Below are 21,507 nucleotides of genomic sequence, written 5' to 3' on the forward strand. Positions count from 1 at the left end.
TACTGATGTGTTACCTTGGACACTTTATGGCCTTAAGACTGTAACTGTGTAGCCAAATAAACCCCATTTTTATAAAAGCCAATCCATCTCTGGTGTTTTGCATTCTGCAGCATTAGCAAACTAGAACACTGCTTTTTAAGCAAAAGGCTTGCCTATGTAGTAATATCATGAGTTGACAATGTGAAAAATACCTATTTCCAAATGTTGGCATACTTCATTGTAATACATTATCAAAAGCGTCTCTGTTTATTAATACCACCACCCATCTCATCATAAGAATATTTAAGTATGAAGTTATAAAGCTCATGATAGTAGATTCAAGTTTGTTTGTTTTTTTTTTTTCATTTTTATTGAGATTGTTCAGATACCATAGAATTATCCAAAGATCCAAAGTATACAATCACTTGCCCCTGGGTACCCTCATACAGCTGTGCATCCATCACACTTAATTTTTGTTCAATTTTTAGAAACTTTTCATTAATCCAGACAAGAAATAAAGTGAAAGATGAAAAAAGAAAAAAAAGAAAAGGAAACTCTAAACCTCCCCTATCCCTAACCAAACTCCCTCAACTGTTGACTCATAGTATTGATATAGTACATTTGTTACTGTTTATGAAAAAATGTTGAAATACTACTAACTGCAGTATATAGTTTGTAATAGGTATATAGTTCTTCCCTATATGCCCCTCTATTATTAACTTCTAATTGTATTGTCATACATTTGTTCTGGTTCATGGAAGTGATTTCTAGTATTTGTACAGTTGATCATGCACATTGCCCACCACAGGATTCAGTTTTATACATTTCCATCTTTTGACCTCCAACTTTCCTTCTGGTGACATATATGACTCTGAGCTTCCCCTTTCCACCTCATTCACACACCATTCGGGGCTGTTAGTTATTCTTGCATCTTGCTACCAACACCTCTGTTCATTTCCAAACATTTAAGTTCATCCTAATTAAACATTCTGCTCATACTAAGCAACCACTCCCCATTCTTAAGCCTCGTCCTGTATAGTAGATTCAAGTTTACCAAAATTTTAATTTTTACTTGAAAGCCTAAATTTTGTCATTGGCAACAAATATTATCAGGCTTTTTCCTTTAAATGACAGACACATTTTGCTGATTAGCTAGAGAAAATATCTATCATATAATAAATACAAATGGTGAGTCTTAACCATAATTTGTCAGTTGTTCTTTCAAGTAAAAAGTGTTCCACGAAAATAGCATCTAGTTCAGCTTGCAACTCACACAAGTGCACAACAGAAAAAAAAGTGTTTTTCAAAGACAGGTATCTTATTTCTCAAAAAAATATTCAAGAGACAGGCAGTGGGAAATGCAAATCAGAACCACAATAAGCTACCATTTCTCACCCACTAGGATGGCTATAATCAAAAATGCTGGTGGTAATGTAGATAAATTATAACCCTCATACACTGGTACAGTCACTTTGAAAAATAATTTAGCAGTTCCTCAAAAAGTTAAACAGTTACCATATGACCCAGCAATTCCACTCCTAGATATATGCCCAAGAGATACTAAAACTTATATGACCCAGCAATTCCACTCCTAGATATATGCCCAAGAGATATTAAAACTTATGTCCAAAAAAGCTTGTACACAAATGGTCATAGCAACATTATGCATGAAAGCCAAAAAGTAGAAACAACCCAATATCCATCAACTGACCAATGGATAAATGTGGTACAGCCATACAACGGAATATTTTTCAACCATTAAAAGGAGGTACTGATACATACTACAACATGGGTGAACCTTTAAAACATTAAGCTAAATGAAAGTCAGAGTCAAAAGGCCACAAATCGTATGATTTCATTTCTATGAAATGGGATTAAAATCCAAACTATCCAAAGAGCGAGGAAGTAATTCGTGGTTGCCAGGGGCTGAGGGGAGGGGGAAAAGGGCAGTGACTGCTAAGGGATGCAGGTTTTCCTTTGGGGGTGATAAAAATGCACTAAAAATTAGATGGTGGTGATGGCTGCACAACTCTGTGACTATACTAAAAACTACTAAATTGTATACTTTAAAAGGGGGAATTTTATGGTATGTGACATACCTTAAAGCAGTTATTAAAAAAAAAAAAGACATGCAGCATTCAAGGGTCAAGATTTAGTAAAAATAACTATTTTTACTGGTTCATCAAGGATAGTCTTCCGTGAAATCGGCATTTTTTAAACTGCAGATGCAGGGTCATGAAGAATACAAAGACTACTAGTACAGTCTGATGATGCCACTGCCTTGATTCGTACTAAAACACCAGCAGTTTTATCCACCACTGCTTTTGCACCATTAGTGCAAATACCACCACAGTGAAAAAGGTAAATAACTTCTTAGTATTATTACAAAAATAGTTTTGAAATCAAAGGCCTGAGAGGATCTAAAGGACCACCACAGGTGCACACACAGCACATTTTGACAATTACTGCCCTAAACTCTAGCTTAAGGCTCAAATGAAATTAAAGGATTTCCAAATCCAGATCTGAAGCTCCAGGACAATTCCAATTATCTAAACATACAGCACAAATTTCTAAAAGAAAAAAAAAGTATTTTAAGGGGTGACAGGAGTTGTTTCAATAAATTACACCCAAGTGCCCCTATTTAGAAGTTTACACTCAGTGTGATTGTGAAAACCTTGTGGATCGCACTCCCTTTATCTAGTGTATAGATGGAGGAGTAGAAAAATGGGGACAAAAACTGAATGAAAAATATGGTGGGATGGGGGGGCCATGATTTGGGTGTTCTTTTTCACTTTTATTTTTCATTCTTTATTCTGATTCTTTCTGATGTAAGGAAAATGTTCAAAAATAGATTGGGGTGATGAATGAATGAATGACTGTATGATAGTACTGTGAACAATTGATTATATACTATAGATGACTGCATGGTATGTGAATATATTTCAATAAAACTGAATTAAAAAAAAGTTTACAGTCACTGATTGTACAATTTCCACAAAAATCCAAATACAAAGTAGAATAGTGAAAGCAATTATGTTCTGGAATTAGTGCACAATAAAACATTCAATGAAATGTTATCTAGATGAATAACATTAATAGGATAATAGTGGTATTATTTCTTTTTAAACTGTATTACTTAATTGTTACATAATATTCAAAGAGGAGACTTTTGAAATTTCTACCCCTACTAACAATAACAGTATTTCTGGCATGACTAAGTTTAATAACACTACACACTAATAAAAATAAACTATCACAAAATCAAAGAATTAGGGGTCTGGAAGAGATCCTAGAAACAGTTACCTAGCCCAACAACCCCATTTTACGTGAGGAGATTGAAATCACAAGAGAAAAAATGATGACCAAAATCACACAGCTAGCTAGCAGCTAAGACAGCACATGTAAGTCTTTACTCCCAGTACCATGTTTTCAGTATGTCATCCTGACTCCCCAACGAAATATAATACATAAAATTCTTAACATACATCACACACCCACGCTAGCCAAGACATCCTACCTGCCAAATAAATATTTTATAAGGCTGGACAATACTAAACGGATGTGAACACAAATATAAAATTGACGGGGGAAGGGAAAGGGAGAGCCTGCAAATGTAACTGGAGAAATGAAGAAATGAGTCCTTAACTTCAAAAATTACAAACTTTCAATGGAGAACAATTTGAAAAATATTTTGGTGCGCACTTTCATTTAAACACAGGGAAATGTCTGATCACCTTGAGAGAGCGCCAAATGCTGAACATCTAAACTTTCCCTACACATTAACACATCAGTCAGAACTTATTTCATAGTATGACGTGACTTAAAACTTACAATTTATGTTTTTCTAACAAATGTTGTGTTAAAATAGACATACCTGCAGGACTGTCAGCATTCTCTCCTGGGTGTAGCTGTATACCTGTAGAATCTATAGAGTTCACTGTAACTGTCTGTAGATTTGGCAACTGACCAGCACTTAGACTAACTGGTGTTGAAGTCAAGGCTCCACCTGCTGCAACTTGACCAAGTGTGAGTGTCTGAACAGGCGTCAAAGTTATTTGTTGGGCAGCAGTATTCTGTATTTGCAAATTCTGTAAGTTCTGGACCCCTTGTACTTGAAATGTTTGCCAAGTTATCTGTCCAGAAGGAGTCACTGTCTGTGCCTGAATTAAAAAGGTTCCAGGATTCAGCTGCAACTGAAGATTTTGCAAAGCCTGTTGTGATATATTTTGACCACTGCCTTGCACACCATGGATTGTCTGTGGTGTAATACCTTGCACAATTTGGGCTTGACTGGTTGGCTGCTGAGACTCTTGAAGTTGTAGATGTTGTACAACAGGCTGTGCTGCAGAAACCTGAATATTTTGAGCCTGTGTCTCTTCAGACACAGGCGACTGGATATAATTTCCCTGAAGATCTGAAGAATGCACTTGCCCACTAGAAGTGGTCAAGCTATTCGTGTTTTGTTGTAATATACCTGTACTATCTATGGTAACAGGCAACTGTGACGAAGAAGACGTTGGCACAAATAAATCTGTATCAGCATTAGTTTCATTGATATCAGGAGAAACCCGCTCACCAGTCCTTTCTGAATTGTCTGAACTATCCATAGCTTGTCCCGTGTTTATCAAATGTCCATCTGCATTAATGCCTGCAGTCATTGTCTGAGAACTGCCCGAGAGTCCCAAAGAATCTAGATCGACACTATTGATTGGTACAAAGGTAATATTTCCTGGCAGACCAAGAGGCACATTAGCAACTACTTGGGTTTGGCCAGGAAAAGATGAACTACCAATTGCAACTCCCTGAACCTGGACTTGACCAGTCTGTGGTATGAGATTCTGGATATTAGCAGGAGGAGTTCCAGAGGCAAGTAAAGTTTGATTAGAGCCAGGAATGATCTGAATTTGACCGCTTTCTTGATTTATACCCCCATTATCTGAAGGGCCTGTGAAACCAATCTGAACCTGCTGACCATCCGTTGACTGAATCTGTGGTATTACTTGATACTGAACACTGGACACTGTACCATTTGATGAATCTGATCCTGGTGCAACTGAAAATATCTGCTGATTCTGCAAATTCTGAAGGGGAAGGACATACTGCCCACTCGTAGCAGCAGCACTTGGAATCTGTACTAGATTACCAGCTTCATCTTTTATTGTTGTAGGTGTGGCTGACAAAACCTCCCATCGGTTTGGTGCTCCTCCTAACTGTGCAGAAGCCAAATCACCTGTCTGGGCGAAGAAAACAAAAAATGTTACAAGATACACTTCTGGTATATTTAAATGAACCCTCAAGAAACTCTAAAAATTGGCATACATCCTATTACCTGAAAACAAGTTATCTGAATAACACAAAAGGATTTCAAATGCAGATGCAGTAATATATGAACTACAATAATTATCACTTCCAGTTTTTAATTATTGCATAGATAACCCATACAAATCCTATTTGAGTGGGGAGGGGGATTATTGGAAATAACCTCTGTTTACAACCACAAAGTGATCTCCTTATCCCTGATATGTGATCTCTAATGCTATTTAGTTAAAAATAAACAAACAAAAAAAGTCAAGATGGCTATTAAAGATTATGAGAGAGCTCAAACCAAATGGACCTCAACTACTGGGAAGAGTTCAAAATGTATACAGATACATCGTTAAATCGGATGCACTGTATTTGTGTATAAAAAAGAACCTTTATTAGTACAGTGTTATCAAGTCATCCAAGTTAGAAAAATAAGATTTATATGTTACTGCCATAAACTTTAAATCTAATAATTAAAACTACCTTTTATGGCTTGGATTAATTAATGTACTCTGAGTAAACCCATGGTTAAGGCTATTCCATTAGTAAAGCCACCAAACACCCATTATTTTTCCCACAAACTACCAGAAAAAAATGAGACCTTAAAATAATTTCATGAGGAAAGGTTTTTGTCCTGTGATCACATAGCAAAGTAGTCCTATCTGAAAGGTTTTTCCAGGGTCTAAAACATGGAAGATAGTCTGTGACTTTACCTACTATTCTATTTTAATGTCTATGTAAATATACACATTTTGCATTATATTACATGCTGAAATTTCAGGTACCACCCCCATAGTTTATTGATGAAGACAGACTGGAAAAATACAAAGTAGGAAAGCAGAAAGCAATAAAAGTCTAGATGTGGATGTCAAAGGGTAAAATTTTTTTTACAGGATAAGTAACAGTAATGTCCAGTATTTGAGCTTTTCTTTTGCATGCAAAGTACTATGGTAGAGGTTTATAAGACTTTACAATTTACCCCTTACAACAATTCTTGAGGTAAGTGTTATTCATTCCCATTTCACAAATGAGAAAACTCAAGGACAAAATTCACACAGCTATCACATGACCAAGACAGGATATAAAACTAGGATAGGTTTGATTCCAACCCAGACCTTCAGCCACTGTGCCATATTCATGTCCCACTAAGACAGGGATAAACACACAGTAAATGATATCCTATATGAATTACCATCAAAACAAAGCCATCCCTATCCCACTTCTTTCTAGACCTATCTATGGTTACCAATAACTTCACATAAATTAGACAATGCGAATGTAAGCATATCTAGCCCAGAACTCTGAACCTAGGATTCATGACTATGATTCAAGGGATTCGTGAATACTCAATAGCATACCAACTTGGGGGGGAGGGGAGATGCAATTTGAGGGAAGAAGATGACCTAAGGGTTTGTCATAATCTCAAAGGGATATGTGACACTAAAAGAGGTTAATCCAAATACTGTCCCCCCCAACATAAACCATTCTGAAAATTTAATGCAAATATTACAGAAACAAAAGATCTTAAAAACGTCTTAAACTCACTGTCTAATTTTCATGCAGACCCACAGTTGAGAAGTGTATTATTTCAATGGATGAACCACAGTTTCATGATTCAATTTAAACATTTGAGCATATCGGCCAAGATTAAATAGGCATGTGAGTAAACCCATGACAGACATAATGACTATCTTCAAATGGTTCACAATTTATCCAAGCAAATGTACATGTGCTAATACAAAGTGAAAAATGATATATACCAGCCATATGATCAAAACACTATGTGGGAGCATAAAAGTTTGGAGGAAAAAAAAGAAGACTTCACAGAAGATATTTTTGAAGTACTCTAAGAATAAAATATAAGATTTCACTGTGGGCAATTAGGAAATAGGAATATAAAGAGGCATTAATAAAGATACAGAAACAATAAAGTCACAAACAAAAAGAAACCCTAAACAATAATATCTAGTTGCAGTTCAAGAGAAGATCCAGAAAAGGCTCACATTCATAGAGTAATGTAGAACAGGACCAGACATCTTTATTAGGGCCTGCAACTGACTTCACAGATCCTGCTAAGGAGTTTGGACTTTATCCTGCAGATCGTGAATGAAAGCTATAAAAGGTTTTCAAGCAAGTGAGTGGTGCAATCAGAACTGTATTTCAGAGATAAACTAAGGCCCAGTAAAAGAGACTACAAGGCAGAAGAGACCAAAGGCAGAGAAACCATAAGACCCAATAGGAATGTCTAGGCCTCAATTAAAAGAGTAAAATGCCTTTCAAATATAAACACTTAAATTATTAAAACGAAGCATCAGACTTTAAAGTCACATGCAATAGAAATTACAAGCTTAAGACACCATTCCAAATATCACAATTCATGTTTCATTTCAGTCTTTTGGCATTTTAAGTAAACTATAAATATATTTAAATCTATACTTTATACTAAAATCTGAACTAAAGTATAATGTCTAAAACCCAGTCTTTGTCTTATTAAGGTTACTGTTCATCACTGAAGAATCAACTTTTTCTGACCAGCACTGTTTACAATTACTCAACTTCTCACAAAGAGTTTGGTATCTCAGGCACAAACTAATTTTACAATACATTTTGTCCTTTTCTTCCTTTTAAAAAAAAAAAAAAAGTCACTTATGGTATCCCAAAAGTTGTTTACAAAATAGTAATAAAGGCAAATTAAATATTCAACTTTTAATAACAGCTTTCTTCTAATTAAGAGAGTCCTTGAAAATAAATACAGCTTCTCACATCTAAGTAAACGCTGCTGCCCGAGTCATTCCCTCTCCAGAAGCTAAACAAAAACAAATCCTTTTTCCTAGCAATGAGGCCATTAATTGAAGGAAAACCCCAAATTTAGGACAAAATTATATATTCTGACCAAAGCATTTATAAAAATATCTATGAAGCACAAGCTTGGGAAAAAATCAGCAAGATATTTTAAGCAAAAATTCAGGAAAGAAGAAGACTCTATATGTCATAAAATTCCAATTTTCAAAATTGCTAAATATTAGATTTTAAAAATGGAATTAAAAAACCACTGATTCAGAAAGCTATTAGACTTTCATGATTTAAGACGAAACTATGCTGAGGGAGAGGTGGGGTGGGGAATCATGTTATAGTAGAAAGGAAAGAACTCAGAACTGACTTCCACTTACAGCTAAAAACTATGTATGATTTGGAGCAAGTCTCAATTATCTTTATGTTAAAAATAGGGAAAAATATATGACCTTGCAGGCTCATAAAAATCAAAAGAAAATGTTAAGCTTCCTAAATAGTAAAGCACTATGCAATCCTAAATAGGATTGCACTGCTAATACAATTAGTACTAAGTACTAAGATTATGTTAACAGATTTGGAAAACATCCATTAGGTAAATGCCTAGCACAATTCCTGGCACAAAGTAAGATCAGTAAGTACTTACTGAACGAATAGTTTAAAAATGTTTATTTTTAAATGATTGACAAAATACGACAGAATGGATCAATAAAACTGACTTTGAAGTATCACAGGCTTCTTGTAAGAAACTCTAAACCAATTTTTAACTTATTTCCATATTTCCACACGGAATAAGCCCCAAATATTTCAAAACTGCAAAGCCTCCTTACTAACCCAATTTGTAAAAGAAATTCATCAGCAGCATATCACTTAAAAAGATAAAGTACACTAAATACCAAATGGAAAAGGGATAAATTAGAAAACTTTTTAAAAAGTTATAAAAATGTTTGCTGCTAGGCTATTAGAAGTATTACACAAAACAGTGGAAAAGAGACATAAAACAACATAAACCAGGCAAGAATATTCAGGTTAATTTATTTCTACAAGAATGGTTTGCTAAATAAGCCCAGACACAAGGTTGCAAGATGATCCTCTATGTAAGTTTACAAGTCAAAAGAAAAAAATCCACCTGTTTCAGTAACTCCTAATATTCTTACTGAACAATGAACCAAAACAAAAACAAAAAACCCAACATCTAACATAATGTTGGTATTGGTATTACTGTAAAAAGTTGTAAATGTAGGCACTGTAAGTTTCCCTGTAAATACAAACACATAGCCACAAGGTGAAAAGAACCAGACTCAAGTAGCGCTGGGATAGCATCAGCAGTGACGCTGCTATAGCAATTCATTGCAAGAACATTCTCCCTTATTGGTGAGGGGAAAGGAGTTGGGAGGACAAGAAAAAGGTATATCTTCTCAGATAACACCTGTGGAAAGGGAAAAAGAAAAAATGTTCACACCACTTACTGCATAGCATTTGGAAGTGATTATTTACTTCTCAGCTCCCACAAACAGCTTTTTGAAAGCCAGAATTGGCAAAGAAAGTGTATAATTGAAAAAAAGAACAAGTGTAAAGCTAAGATGGAAACAAACTAAGAAACAAGCTTAGGCATATACTCAAGTTTCTTAAAACTTTCAACAAACATGAATAGAATTCAGTTTTCAAATAAAAACAATTATCCAATGAATTAGTTACACTGACAGTGTAGGTCTTAATTTAAGTAGTAACAATGACCTTTCTTGAAATCAGCTATTCATATTGTAGCTCCAATGTTGATATGCTAAATTAATGAACACTAAATTTATAATTTAAAGATCAGGCAATGTCTTTTATGTATTTACTTATGCACTTTATTACACTAAATTAAAGTACAAATGGAATAAGCAAACTAATGATCCACAAGTCCATGCAAATGTAGGACAAGTTAATACTTAAGTCTACTTTTTTCTATTTTCTGATTTATCACTAGAAGTAGCTACACAATTTTTAGTAAGGAAAATACAAAGGAGCTTTCCTATAAAACCATTCTGGTGAGTTCATGCTGTGGGACCACATTAGAGGCAAGACTGTTTTGCAATTAGACCTACTCAGTACTGTACTTAGGGTAATCAAACACCCTTAGCCAGGATCCAAGATGAACCCATAATATAACAAATTCCAAATTATATTTAAAGCATATCTCCAATGTAGCTGATTGGCTTTTCAAAGCTCTTTTAGTCTTAAAGTACCAAACTAAGTTAGCACAAAGTTGAATTCTATGTGTGTATTTCCACTTGATTTCAAACACAACATTAAATGCAATGTGGTGTCCTGGATTGGATCCGGGAACAAAAAAAGGGCATTAGTGGTAAACCTGGTAAAATCCAAATAAAGTCTATGGTTTAGTTAATAATATTGTATCAGCATTAATTTCCTAGATTTGACAAATGTACTATGGTGGTGTTAACATTAGGGGAAGCTGGGTGAAGGGTAAACAGGAACTCTCAGTACCATCTTTGCAACTTTTCTGTAAAGCTAAAATTCTTCCAAAATAAAAGTTATTTTTAAAAAACACAACCACAGAAAAGCTCACTATAAACCTCTCATGATTCCCAGTAATTTAAGTAGTTAAAATAAGATTATCTAAACACGTTTTTAAATGGAAAAAAATGCCCATGAGTGCACCTAAATTTATTCCTCTTTTATTTCCTGAGAAGTAAATGTCTGAAATCCATTTTTGAACTGGAAAAAATAATTTCCCTATTTGCTAAGACAAATATATTCAAGTCAGTCTTACCAATTTTATTCAAAGTGAAAATTTTATGCACACATCCCAAACATACAAAGAAAAATCTACTCAGACTAATTCTAGCTTATGTTCATCTGGCAGGAAGTACGTATCAGTAGTGATCTGGCAGTCCAGAGGAGGGGCTACCTCAGAATTTAGGTAGAGGCATAGAAACAACTTCCCTACAAGTAGAAACATGGCCACAGTTGGCTAACGCTGGAGACAGATTCTATTCCCAGGACTGAGACTCACATGTGAGTCTCAGTTCTACATATATATATATACACACACACATTTTTCACACATAACTTCCTCCTTCACTTCTGCCCCTCCCCCATCTCTTCCCCCATCTGTTAGCTGATAATTAAACGTGGGAAGTTTCAGCTTTGAGAAATTTTTTGTTCTATTTAAAACATAAAAATACGTAAGTAGAAGCAATTACATACTGCAATTTTACTTAAGCAGTGGTTTTCTAAGATAACAGTTAACCTGTTTTGATATTGTGGGGCTGGAGGGATACAGTTCATAAAATAAGGTTTACCAAACTGTAAGTTTGTTTTCCAAAGTAACAATGCCTCTCACAAATGTAATTGTACGATTTTACATTTTAATCTGTTTGCAAAGCATAAACCTAAAATCATACTTTTAAGGTATTAAAACTATTCACATCCTAAACAGGCACTAAAATTACAAATATAATATTTTACAATAACATGACTTAACTTTAGTATAACATTATCTTAACTTTTAATGCCTACACATTAAAAGCATTTGCTCCGGAATATACCAAATGTCCAACTTTTTTTTGCCTACAATGACCCTTCCAAACATCACTACACAATCAATTCCTATAACTCACTTCAAAAGAAAAAAAAATGGAAGGGTTTCAATCATTTTAACAGGTGAGCATTTACCTGTTAAACTAATGCAACAACAATTCAAACAAATATTAAATTGATAATCAACAGTCTAAAAACTGTTTCTAGCTAATGTCTTGAATCCTCACTCAACATTGGCCTGTTCCTCCCACTGCCCCATACACTAAAAACACTACAAACAGAATCCTACCATATCCTTATCAGGAACAATAATAAAATAAAAACATAACTTTGCCAACAAAATTCAGCTGTAAGTATCGTACGTATTACCGTGCATGTTAATACCATTCCATACGTGTACTTTTGTTTCTAACACTGGTACTCACATTCAATTTCAAAAGCCAAAGTAATACCTAAGTAACTTAGTCGATTTCAACTGTCGCTACTTAAATGTTTCAGTTAATCCACTCAATAAAAACTACCGCAAATTTATGCAGTCATCTGCAAAAAAAAAACAAAATTCAACAATGTTGAACGGCCACTAGAAAGCACTCAAAAAGTGTTCACATCTGCATACAAAACGATAATTCAAAGAGTATATATATCGTTATGTTTTTGAAAAGGTTTAAGAACTGAACTAGTAAGATCTAATAAACTCCAGCAAAAAAAGATCGTTTCAAAAATGCTAACAACTATAGACCACTGTTCCTCTGTAGTTGATACTATGACCGATAGGCTGTGCTTGAAAATTTCTGTAGTGTTCAGAGAAGGAGTTTTCTGCACTGATAAGAATTGCTCAAACATCCATTTTGGAGTCCTCCACCCCCGCCTTTTCTGGCTTCATTTTGTAGGGAATTTTGAGCGAGGTGCCGCAGTGTCAATTTAGAAAAAGCCTGGGCTGGCTTCTGATCCAGAGAGGCATGCGAAAGAGCAGGGATGGGCGCCCTGGCTCCGCGATCCGTCTGCTCGGACGAAGACGCGGGCGCCGGGAAGGCCTTTTGGGCGGGCACGCCACAGGCCGGGGATGGCGGACGCAGGGCCTCGGCGGGGGCGGGCCGCGCGCGCGGGACTTACCGCTCCGGCGCCAGCGGCGGGGGCCCCGGCTGCGGCGGCCGCCTCCTCCTCGTCGTCGCCTGGCGATGGCGGCCCTATCTTGCTGCAGGTAGCGGCCAGCAGGGCGAGCGGTGACGGCTGAGTGTCCTACCCCCGATGGGCGGGTTCAGAGAGGGAGACAGGGGGAGGGGGTGGCGGTTAGGGCCGGGCCGCCGCTCGCACAGGAAGTGCGCCTCGGTCCTCGCAGGCTGCGCCCGGGCGGCCCACGCTCTAGCTCTCGCCCTCCGCCTCGACTCGGGCCGGCGTCCTCCCGCTCGCACGCACACAAGCACCAGCGTCCGCGGGGAGGCGGGCTACGGGATGCGCGCGGGGGCCTCCACCATCGGCCCGGAACCCACCCCCGGGAGGGCGCACGCACTCGCACTCGCACTCGCACACACACACACACACATACACACACACACAAAAAGGCGCCGGGCGGGGGGGAAGCGCGGGCGGGGTCGAGAGCGTTGGCGCCTCCGGCGGGCAGCTCCCGGGGCGGGGGGAGGGGAGGAGGGAGAAGAGGAGGGAGGGGAGAGGCGAGGGGAGGAGAAAGCGGCGCGAGGGGGGAGTCGGGCCGGGACTCAGCCGCTCCTCACCTGGGCCGCCGCCGCCGCCACCGCGCCGTTTCCGTGCTGCTGCTGCTGCAGATACTCGCCGTGGCCACCGCCACCGCCGCCGCTGTCCACGTCCAAGGCAGCCATTTCCTCTTGTTTCACGGGCTTTTCGGGAGCTGCAGGCACAGCGCGGGGGGAGGGGGAGGAAGGGGGTGGAGGAGAGGGAGGGGGCCCGCGGGCCGAGGCGAAATTACTCCGAAAGCCAGGACCGAGTCCCCTTCCCCTCCCCCACCCGCCCCCCGGCGGCGGCGGCGGCGGCTCCCTCCTCCCCTCCCCTCCTGCTGCTGCTGCCCCCGCCCGCCGCTGTAACCCTCCTCCTCCTCCTCTTTCCCTCCTCCTCCTCCTCCTCCCCGCGCTGCCCCTGCCCCCTCTCCTCTCCTCTCCTCCCCTTTCCCTTCGCGCCGCTCGCTCTCACTCGCGCTCGCTCCTCTCGCACCGTCAGTCACACACGCCCGCCCGCCGCCCGCGTCCGCACACAGGGGGATGCGCTCCCGGCGGACCCGGCCGCCTGTCCCGGGGCCCAGCGGGGAGACGGCGTTGCTGAGGCTTGAGGGGTGGACGGTAGCTGGCGGGGAGGGGAGGGAGGCGGAGGAGAGTGCGGTTTTCTGTCTCTCACGGACACTCGGTCGCACACACAGAGCCGGGAGCCGGCGGCGGCTGCCCCGAGCTGACTGTGGTCGGCGGCGGCAGCGGCGGCAACAGTAGAGGTTGCTCTCTCTCGGCTTTACGTACCGGTCATAGTGTGTTTAGGGCACCTCAGGCGGGGCTCCCCGCCGCCTTACACATGGTGAGGAGCGAAGGCGGCGGCGGCGGGAGAGGATGCGGGAAGCGGCGGTGGACACGGCCGGAGCGGTCCGGGGATTTTTTTTTCCTATTTTGATTGACTGTGCGGGAAACACAAAAGGTGGAGCCTCCAGCCCAAAAGGGGGGAAGAGGGTGACAGCCCGCCCGGAAGTCCCGCCCCTCTTCTTCCCGCTCATTTGCCGCCACGCTTTCCGTCGAGTGAGCTCATTGGTCCGGGCACCCGTCCGTCGCTCGGGCAGGCGGCGCGTTTCCTGTTTGCCCCCCGGGTGGAAGTGGAGAGACAATGAGCGGCCGAGGCGGCGTAGATTCCCGAGAGCGGTTAAGGTTCGCCTGTTACCCCGCTGGGCCCGCCTCGGTCGCCGGCTGCCGCTGCCAAGCCGGAGGCGCAAGCCTCCTCCACCTCGCAGGCTCTTGGAACAGACCCCGCCAAGCTTTGGGGGGGCTGAGCTGGGGAGGAAATCCGTCCCGGGTAGCTCTGGCTCCTCTCGACGCTTCATTCTGGCGGCAGCCGCGGCCGGATCTCCCCAGGGCCTCGCGCTCTTGGAGCCGCGGCTCAGCCCGGGGCTGCTGCTGCGTCCGCTGCTGCTACTGAGCAAACCAGACCCGCCCCACGAGCCCGGGGGGAGGGAGCTGGCATTGGGGGAGACACCCCCTCCGAGGCTGGAGGAGGATTTTCTCTCACACACATTCAGTTCTTGGATTCACAGTTGGAGCCAACTCGTTTCCATCCTCTTTAGTCCCGTGCTCCTAAACAGTTTCCCACTTTTAGGTACCGTGTAGACCGGCATTCAAAACAAAAAAGAAATCTCAAGTTTCTACACACATTAGGGGGACAGCTTCAATTCTGGCCAGTAGCACCAAAACGGATTTTTAAAGTATGTTTCACTCCATACGTGGTGTGTATATGTATTCAGTGGCGGCAGAATCCTAAAAAAAAAAATCCATTCGCATAATCATTTTGCTGCACAAGCATCTTACCCACGTCTTAATTCTCTTGGTACCAAGTCAGATACCTCCTGAAGAAACCCATCAACAATTGCCAACACTTTAAATAATGCATCTCAGCCAAGTACATTTTTTCTGGGAACATTTTAATTATACTTTAAGTCTCGTCTCATTTGTTGGGTTAGGTTAACACTCCTTCGGTCGTTGTTGGCATCCTTATTATCTTGCTGTCATCCTGAGGGAAAAAAATGTTTTTCTTTGTTTTTTTGTTTGTTTGTTTTTTGCTTTTTTTTTTTTTTTTTTTTTTGCCAACTAAGAGACATGCCTGCCTATTACCTTTAGATCTAGTAGCCAAGAAAGGTTAAATGAAAGATGGAGTCGCTGTTCATGATCTTTTATTGGAAATCTGCCTTAAGAATCGGTGTTCCATCTATTGTGTTTATTGTATCTTGTGTGATAAATGAAGTTGTGTTGGGGCATGGGAGGATGCTGGGGAGACTACTGGGTTGTGAAGTCCAAGCACTTGAACTAAATTTTGTGTGTGCTAACTAAAAAACAAAAACTCTTAATCCATTTGTGAGAGAGTTTGCATCTCAGTTCTAAAGAATTAACACTTGGAACTTATGTTCCTAGGATGGGAAACATTATATGGTTACCTGGCTCTTAATTGTACAAAAGATAGAGTTTCTAGGGAATTGACCTAAAAACAGCCCATATGCAAAAATAAGACTTGATAGTCTGAGTCCAGCAGTAGGCTTGATATCTTCTAAATGTCCTTTGGGTCTCCTATTTAAGTAGAATCACTTTAAAATTTGAATAGAGCAAATGGTGTGGTGGATGTACAATACAGAAATATTTTACCCTTAAAATTTAAAGGAAAATCAGTGTCAGAATAAGCTGATTTTTGAATTAAAAAGGAAAAGGGATGAGCTAGAGGTAAAAATAATTGGAGTAGGAGAGAGGGTGGGAAGTCAACAATATTATTCCTCTTTGTTCTTTCCTGGATATGTTGGCTAGAGGATAGCTCTTTCCCTGTAAAGAATATTTAATACATTTTCAGGAGAGGGGATGTGTTTTATGGGTCTAAACACACTATCTCCATGCTCTTCTGCAAAACATTAGTCCCGTCACCAGAGAGGGCAGAATACTTAGCCACAGGAATTAAATTCATTTCCACATTGATACCAATATGACAAAGGACAAGAACAAATAGTTTGCCAACTTTTTTGGTCTTTAGATCATTCTGACAGGGTGCAAAAATATTTCATCTAATCTTTCTGAAAAGAGAAAACCCATCAGAACTAACTATTCTGCTTTTGATGCTACTTTTAAGATATAAGTAGACTAAAAGCACCACTACTACACAATCAGCCTCCAAAGAGTTATTGTCATACATTATCTTAAGACAACTATAACTTAAGACAGTCTCTGGAAAGAACACCTTTTCTTAGCTATATTTCACTATGGTAATCAAATCTTGAAATATAGTTTATGTTAACTAAAATGTATTTGTTTTCTTAGTAAGAGGGCAGCCTCTCAGGCAACTGCTACATTACATAGGAACCCAGAATTGCAGTTGTTTAACATGAAGAAAAGCAGAGTTCTGAATATTGTTTATACTTTCTCCCTTCCAAAAAATTATTGGAGAAAGTTCTGTGCAGGCCACTGTTTTCATTACATTAAGAGATCTGGTTATCACTATATTTGCCCTTATCCTCAATTTCCTCACTTTAAAAAACATCTTGTATGTATTTTTGTAAATTTTCTTAAATCCTTTGGAAACACTTTGAAGGTCAAAGGGCCTCCTCAAAGGCTTTTATAGACCTAGTGGCATGAAATCTTTCACTTATCTTCAATCCTTTTCTCTTTACAAAGAAAACAGGTCTTCAAATATTGCTTGATCCACTTCTGCAAGAGCCTAGCCATTCTCTATTAAAAACAGTGACAACCCTAATTAACAGCCCCACACCTGAAAAACTATCCCCTTTCCTTAACAGTCCCAACTTCTGCTTTTCTGTTCACCCTGGATGATAAGAATCTTCAAGTTTGTTCTGGTTACATAACCACTATCATATTTCAGAAACGTTCCAGTTTACATTGACTAGGTATATTTTAATCCCCTTCACATTTCATATCTTCCCTGCTTTCTCAGAAATACATCTTAAAAGCCAAGAAATAACATTTTTGAGCTTTTACTATGTGCCAAGCCCTTCACATCTTTAACCTTATTTAATCCTCACAGCCCTATGAGATAACTATTATAGATTTATCATTTTATAGATGAGGAAACTGAGGCTCAGCAAGATTATATAATTTGCCCAGTGTCACGTTCAATAGGTGGCGGAATCAGGATTCAAACCTGCTTCCATCAGTCTCCAATCAATAAATTTGAGTCTTAAATGGTCAGTTTAGGAGATTCATCTACCCATTAAGTGAATTTAACAACAACAACAACAAAAAAAAAAAAAAAAAAACAGAAAAGAAGAGATAAATAAGACAGTTAAGTGGATAAAATAGGTAAGGAAGATCATTTTTAAAGCAAGCCTTCCTCATAATGTGAGTTCCCTGTCTTAGGGATCATATATTTTGAATGCTCTAACCAATAGCCAACAAGTTGTGAGGTTTAATTAGTATTGAACAGATAGATTGTCAAGACAATTATAGGATAATGAATGATGAAAAAATTAAAATTGACTGATAAATACTGTATGATAAAATTTCTTTGACCTTTTAATAGTTCACCTCTTTCAAGATCACCTTCCCCAAATGAGTTAGAACCTCATTTTCATTCGATCGCCACACCAGTGATATTATGGTACAAAAGAACTGATGTCCTTATAATTCAAGGGAAAATCACATTCTCTTTATCCAGGAAACTGGCATTCCTTGATATTCTAAAAATTTTAAATATCCACAACGCTTCAAAAGTCATCTCATGTTAGTCTAGGAAACTTAGCCTGCTCATATTGGTTTTCTGAGTCATTGCAAGTTTCTGAGAAAATATGGTTTATGTATTTATACTTTGTTAAAAATCTGTCTTAGAAGAATATAGAATGCTAGAAATTCTTTGTTGCAAATTAGCAAACTTAAGAACTGGCTTAATGACTATACAAAACAAACAGTAATGATAAGTAACCTGACACACTAAAGTGGTGGCTTTAATGATGAGCAAAACCCTTCAGCATGAAGTGTATTCATACTTTACTTGATGTTTTGATCTCTGTCTTAAAATGGATTTTTTTCTTTCCTTTAATCATAGAATCCTGACATATACATCAACTATTCCCAAAAGAGCCAATCACAGCCAGGCCTACCCAGAGAAGTTAGGAGGAAGGAGGAAAAAAGAGAGAATGAAGTGGCAGGTAGAAAGTTGGATAGAACTGTAGAAAATATTGAAAACAGTTTTTATCTGCCTTGGAGGAATCGAATTTTTTCAATTCTCCCTAAAATGGCTGAAATGCTGCACCATATCATCCCTCCATTGCAAGTCAAGAGCTAGAGTAAAAAACAAATGTAATTATAAACACACATATATCTATGTAATTATACACATACATATATTAATTTCATTTTCATAATGGCTTTTTCAAATAACATTATTTTCTGATATAATAGAAAAACCATTGAAGGATTATTAGAAGGGATTGATCTGATGAGTTTAGGAAGCTGCCTGTCTCTGGAAGCAGTGAAGAGATAACAGGAACCAGATACCAGAGACAAGGAGACCATCTTTTAAGGAGTTATTGCAGTGGGCTAGGCTAGACTAGGTAGTACAATAGAAAGGGAAGGGGAGTGTCAAATGCCTGATTTACTCGCTTTCCTCATTATATGTTAGGCAACTTGAGGATAGCAAACTTTCTATTCATTTTTGCAGCCCCAGTGGCTAGCATAGTACCCAGCAGATGTAGATGTACATGCCCAATTACCCAGCATGGTGGGCAGAATAATGGCCTCTCAAAGATATCCACATTCTAATCTCCGGAGCCTGTGAATTTATTCCCTTATTTGGCAAAAGAGAATTAAAGTTGATAGTCAACTGACCTTAAAATAAGGAGATTATCCTGGATTATCCAGGCAGGCCCAGTATAATCACAGGGGTCCTTAAAATGGAATGAGGCTATATACATACAGTGGAATAAATACATACTACTACATGGATGAAGCTTGAAGACATCATGTTGAGTGAAATAAGACACAAAAGGACAAATATTGTATGATCTCACTTACTTGAAATAGCTAGAATATGCAAATTCATAGAGACAGAAAGTAGAGTACAGGTTATCAGGGGTAGGGGAGGAGGGAGAATGGGAGCTAATACATAATAGGTGTAGGCTGTGTTTGGGGTGATGGGAAAGTTCTGGTATCAGATGATGAGGAAGGTAGCACATTACTATGTTGTGATCCACCAGATTGGATGCTTGGGAATAGTGAGATGGGAAAGTTCATGTTGCATATATGTTTCCACAATTTCAAAAGGAGAGAGATTAAAGGGATAATAACAATTAAAGGCAATACATGATCCCAGTCTGCATCTAATAATGGAGGAGAAAATGTCCAAAAGATATTATTGCAACATATGAAAACATTGGAGTATAGGTTGTAAGTTTTACGTCAATGCTAAAATTCTTGAACTTGTAATCATACTTAAGGTGGTTACATAAGTGAATATCCTTGTATTCCTAATATTCCTAATATTCTTATGAAGTATTAAGTGTTCAAGGAGCATGATATATACAACCTACTCTGAAATATTTAGAAAATAGATGATAGATAGAAAGAAGAAGGAAAAGGAAGGAAAGGAAGGTATGGCAAATGTGGCAAAATGTTAAAATTGGTGGATCTGGGTATCTGGATGGGGGTTGGTAGTTTGAAGCAGTATGTACCCCAGAAAAACATGTTCTTAAAACTAATCCATTCCTATGGATGTGGACCCATTGTAAGCAGGGCCTTTTGATGAGGTTACTTCAGTTAGGGTATGACCCACCTTATCCAGGATGGGTCTTAATCCTCTTACTGGAGTCCTTAATAATAGAGAGAAAGAAAGCCAGGGAAGCAAGAAGCTGAAAGCAATGAAACCTGGGAGAGAAGGGCGAGACCAGCAGACACCACCATGTGCCTTGCCATGTGGCAGAGGAGCCAAGGATCCCTGGCAACCGGTCTTCGGGAAGAAAGCATTACCTTGATGATATCTTGATTTGGACATTTTCATGGCCATTTATTAACTGTAAGCTAATAAATTCCCATTAATTGGCTTAAGCCAACGCATTTCATGGTATTAACTTTAAGCAGCCTAGGAAACTAAAACTAAAACGGGGTATGTTAGAGTTCTCTGTATGGGGTTTGTATTATTTTTGCAACTGTCCTGCAAGTTAGATATTATTTCAAAATAAAAAAAAAAAAAAAAGAGTGGATGAGGGGAGCAGAAGAGAGGATACCAGAAAAATGACAGCATAAGAATTTGACCTGCTATTGCTGGTTTTGAAGATGGAGAAAGGGGGCCATGAGCCAGGGAATGTGGGCTGCCTCTAGGAGCTGGAAAAGGCAAGGAAAAGGATCCTACCTAGAGCCTAAAGAATGGAACACAGCCCTGCTGATACCTTGATTTTAGCCTGGTGAGATCCATGCTGGACTTGTAACCTACAGAAATGTATGATGATGTATTTATGTTGTTTAAGATGCAGAATTTGTATTAATTTGTTATCACAGTAACAGAAAATTAATACATCCAGCAATCCCTTCCCCTAAATATATGTCCTAGGCCTAGAAAAAACTCACACAGGGGCAAAGGGAATCATTTAAAGAATGTTCATTGCAGCATTGTTTAAAATAATGAAAAACTGGAAATCATCTAAATATCCATCAAGAGAATGGATACATAAAGATAGACAGATAGACAGACACAAACAGACAGATAGATATAAAGAATAATCCAAAATAAATCATGGTATATTCATTAAATGAAATCTAAAATAAGTGAAAAAAAGAAATGACTATCATTCATGGATAAATCTCAAAAATAATATTGAGTGAAAAAAGCTAATTACAGGAAGAAATAGTATAATACCATTTATATGAAGTCTTACAATGAATCAAGTTATACCATATACTATATGTGGATACATGCATGTAGGGTAAAACTATAAAATCTTTTATGGGAATAATAAATACCAAATTTAAAATGGTGGAAAAGGAGGAGAGGGAGGGAGAGAGAGTACATGGCAGAGGAAGTAATATAAGCACATCTAGGCAACTGATTGACTGAACAGGGCAGAGGGGCTGGGGGGTCGGGTAGAATAATTCAAATGACTATGTTTTCCAGCTTTAGTTACTAGAAAGATAAACTGAAATAAGAGGCATAAAAATGGAAATCAATATGGTTTAGATGTGT

The 21,507-nt window shown here is 39.0% G+C and overlaps 1 protein-coding gene across 2 annotated transcripts in view; it reads right to left on the reverse strand.

The window, feature by feature from the left end:
• SP3 (Sp3 transcription factor) overlaps positions 1-14,665 on the reverse strand; it is a 70,582-nt gene extending 55,917 nt beyond the window's left edge. Inside the window, exons 1-4 of one of the 2 annotated variants that reach the window (XM_037848932.1) lie at positions 14,103-14,665; positions 13,353-13,486; positions 12,736-12,852; positions 3,854-5,213 (exon numbers count right to left, since the gene is read on the reverse strand). In XM_037848932.1, coding sequence (XP_037704860.1) covers positions 3,854-5,213; positions 12,736-12,852; positions 13,353-13,486; positions 14,103-14,109 — 1,618 coding nt within the window. In that variant the 5' untranslated portion in view covers positions 14,110-14,665. Of the gene's footprint in view, positions 1-3,853; positions 5,214-12,735; positions 12,862-13,352; positions 13,487-14,102 lie in introns of both variants that reach the window. The other variant, XM_037848931.1, reaches the window with a different exon arrangement.
• Positions 14,666-21,507: the final 6,842 nt, after the last annotated feature.

This window comes from Choloepus didactylus, chromosome 9, assembly GCF_015220235.1.
Source record: "Choloepus didactylus isolate mChoDid1 chromosome 9, mChoDid1.pri, whole genome shotgun sequence".
Lineage (NCBI taxonomy): Eukaryota > Metazoa > Chordata > Mammalia > Pilosa > Megalonychidae > Choloepus > Choloepus didactylus.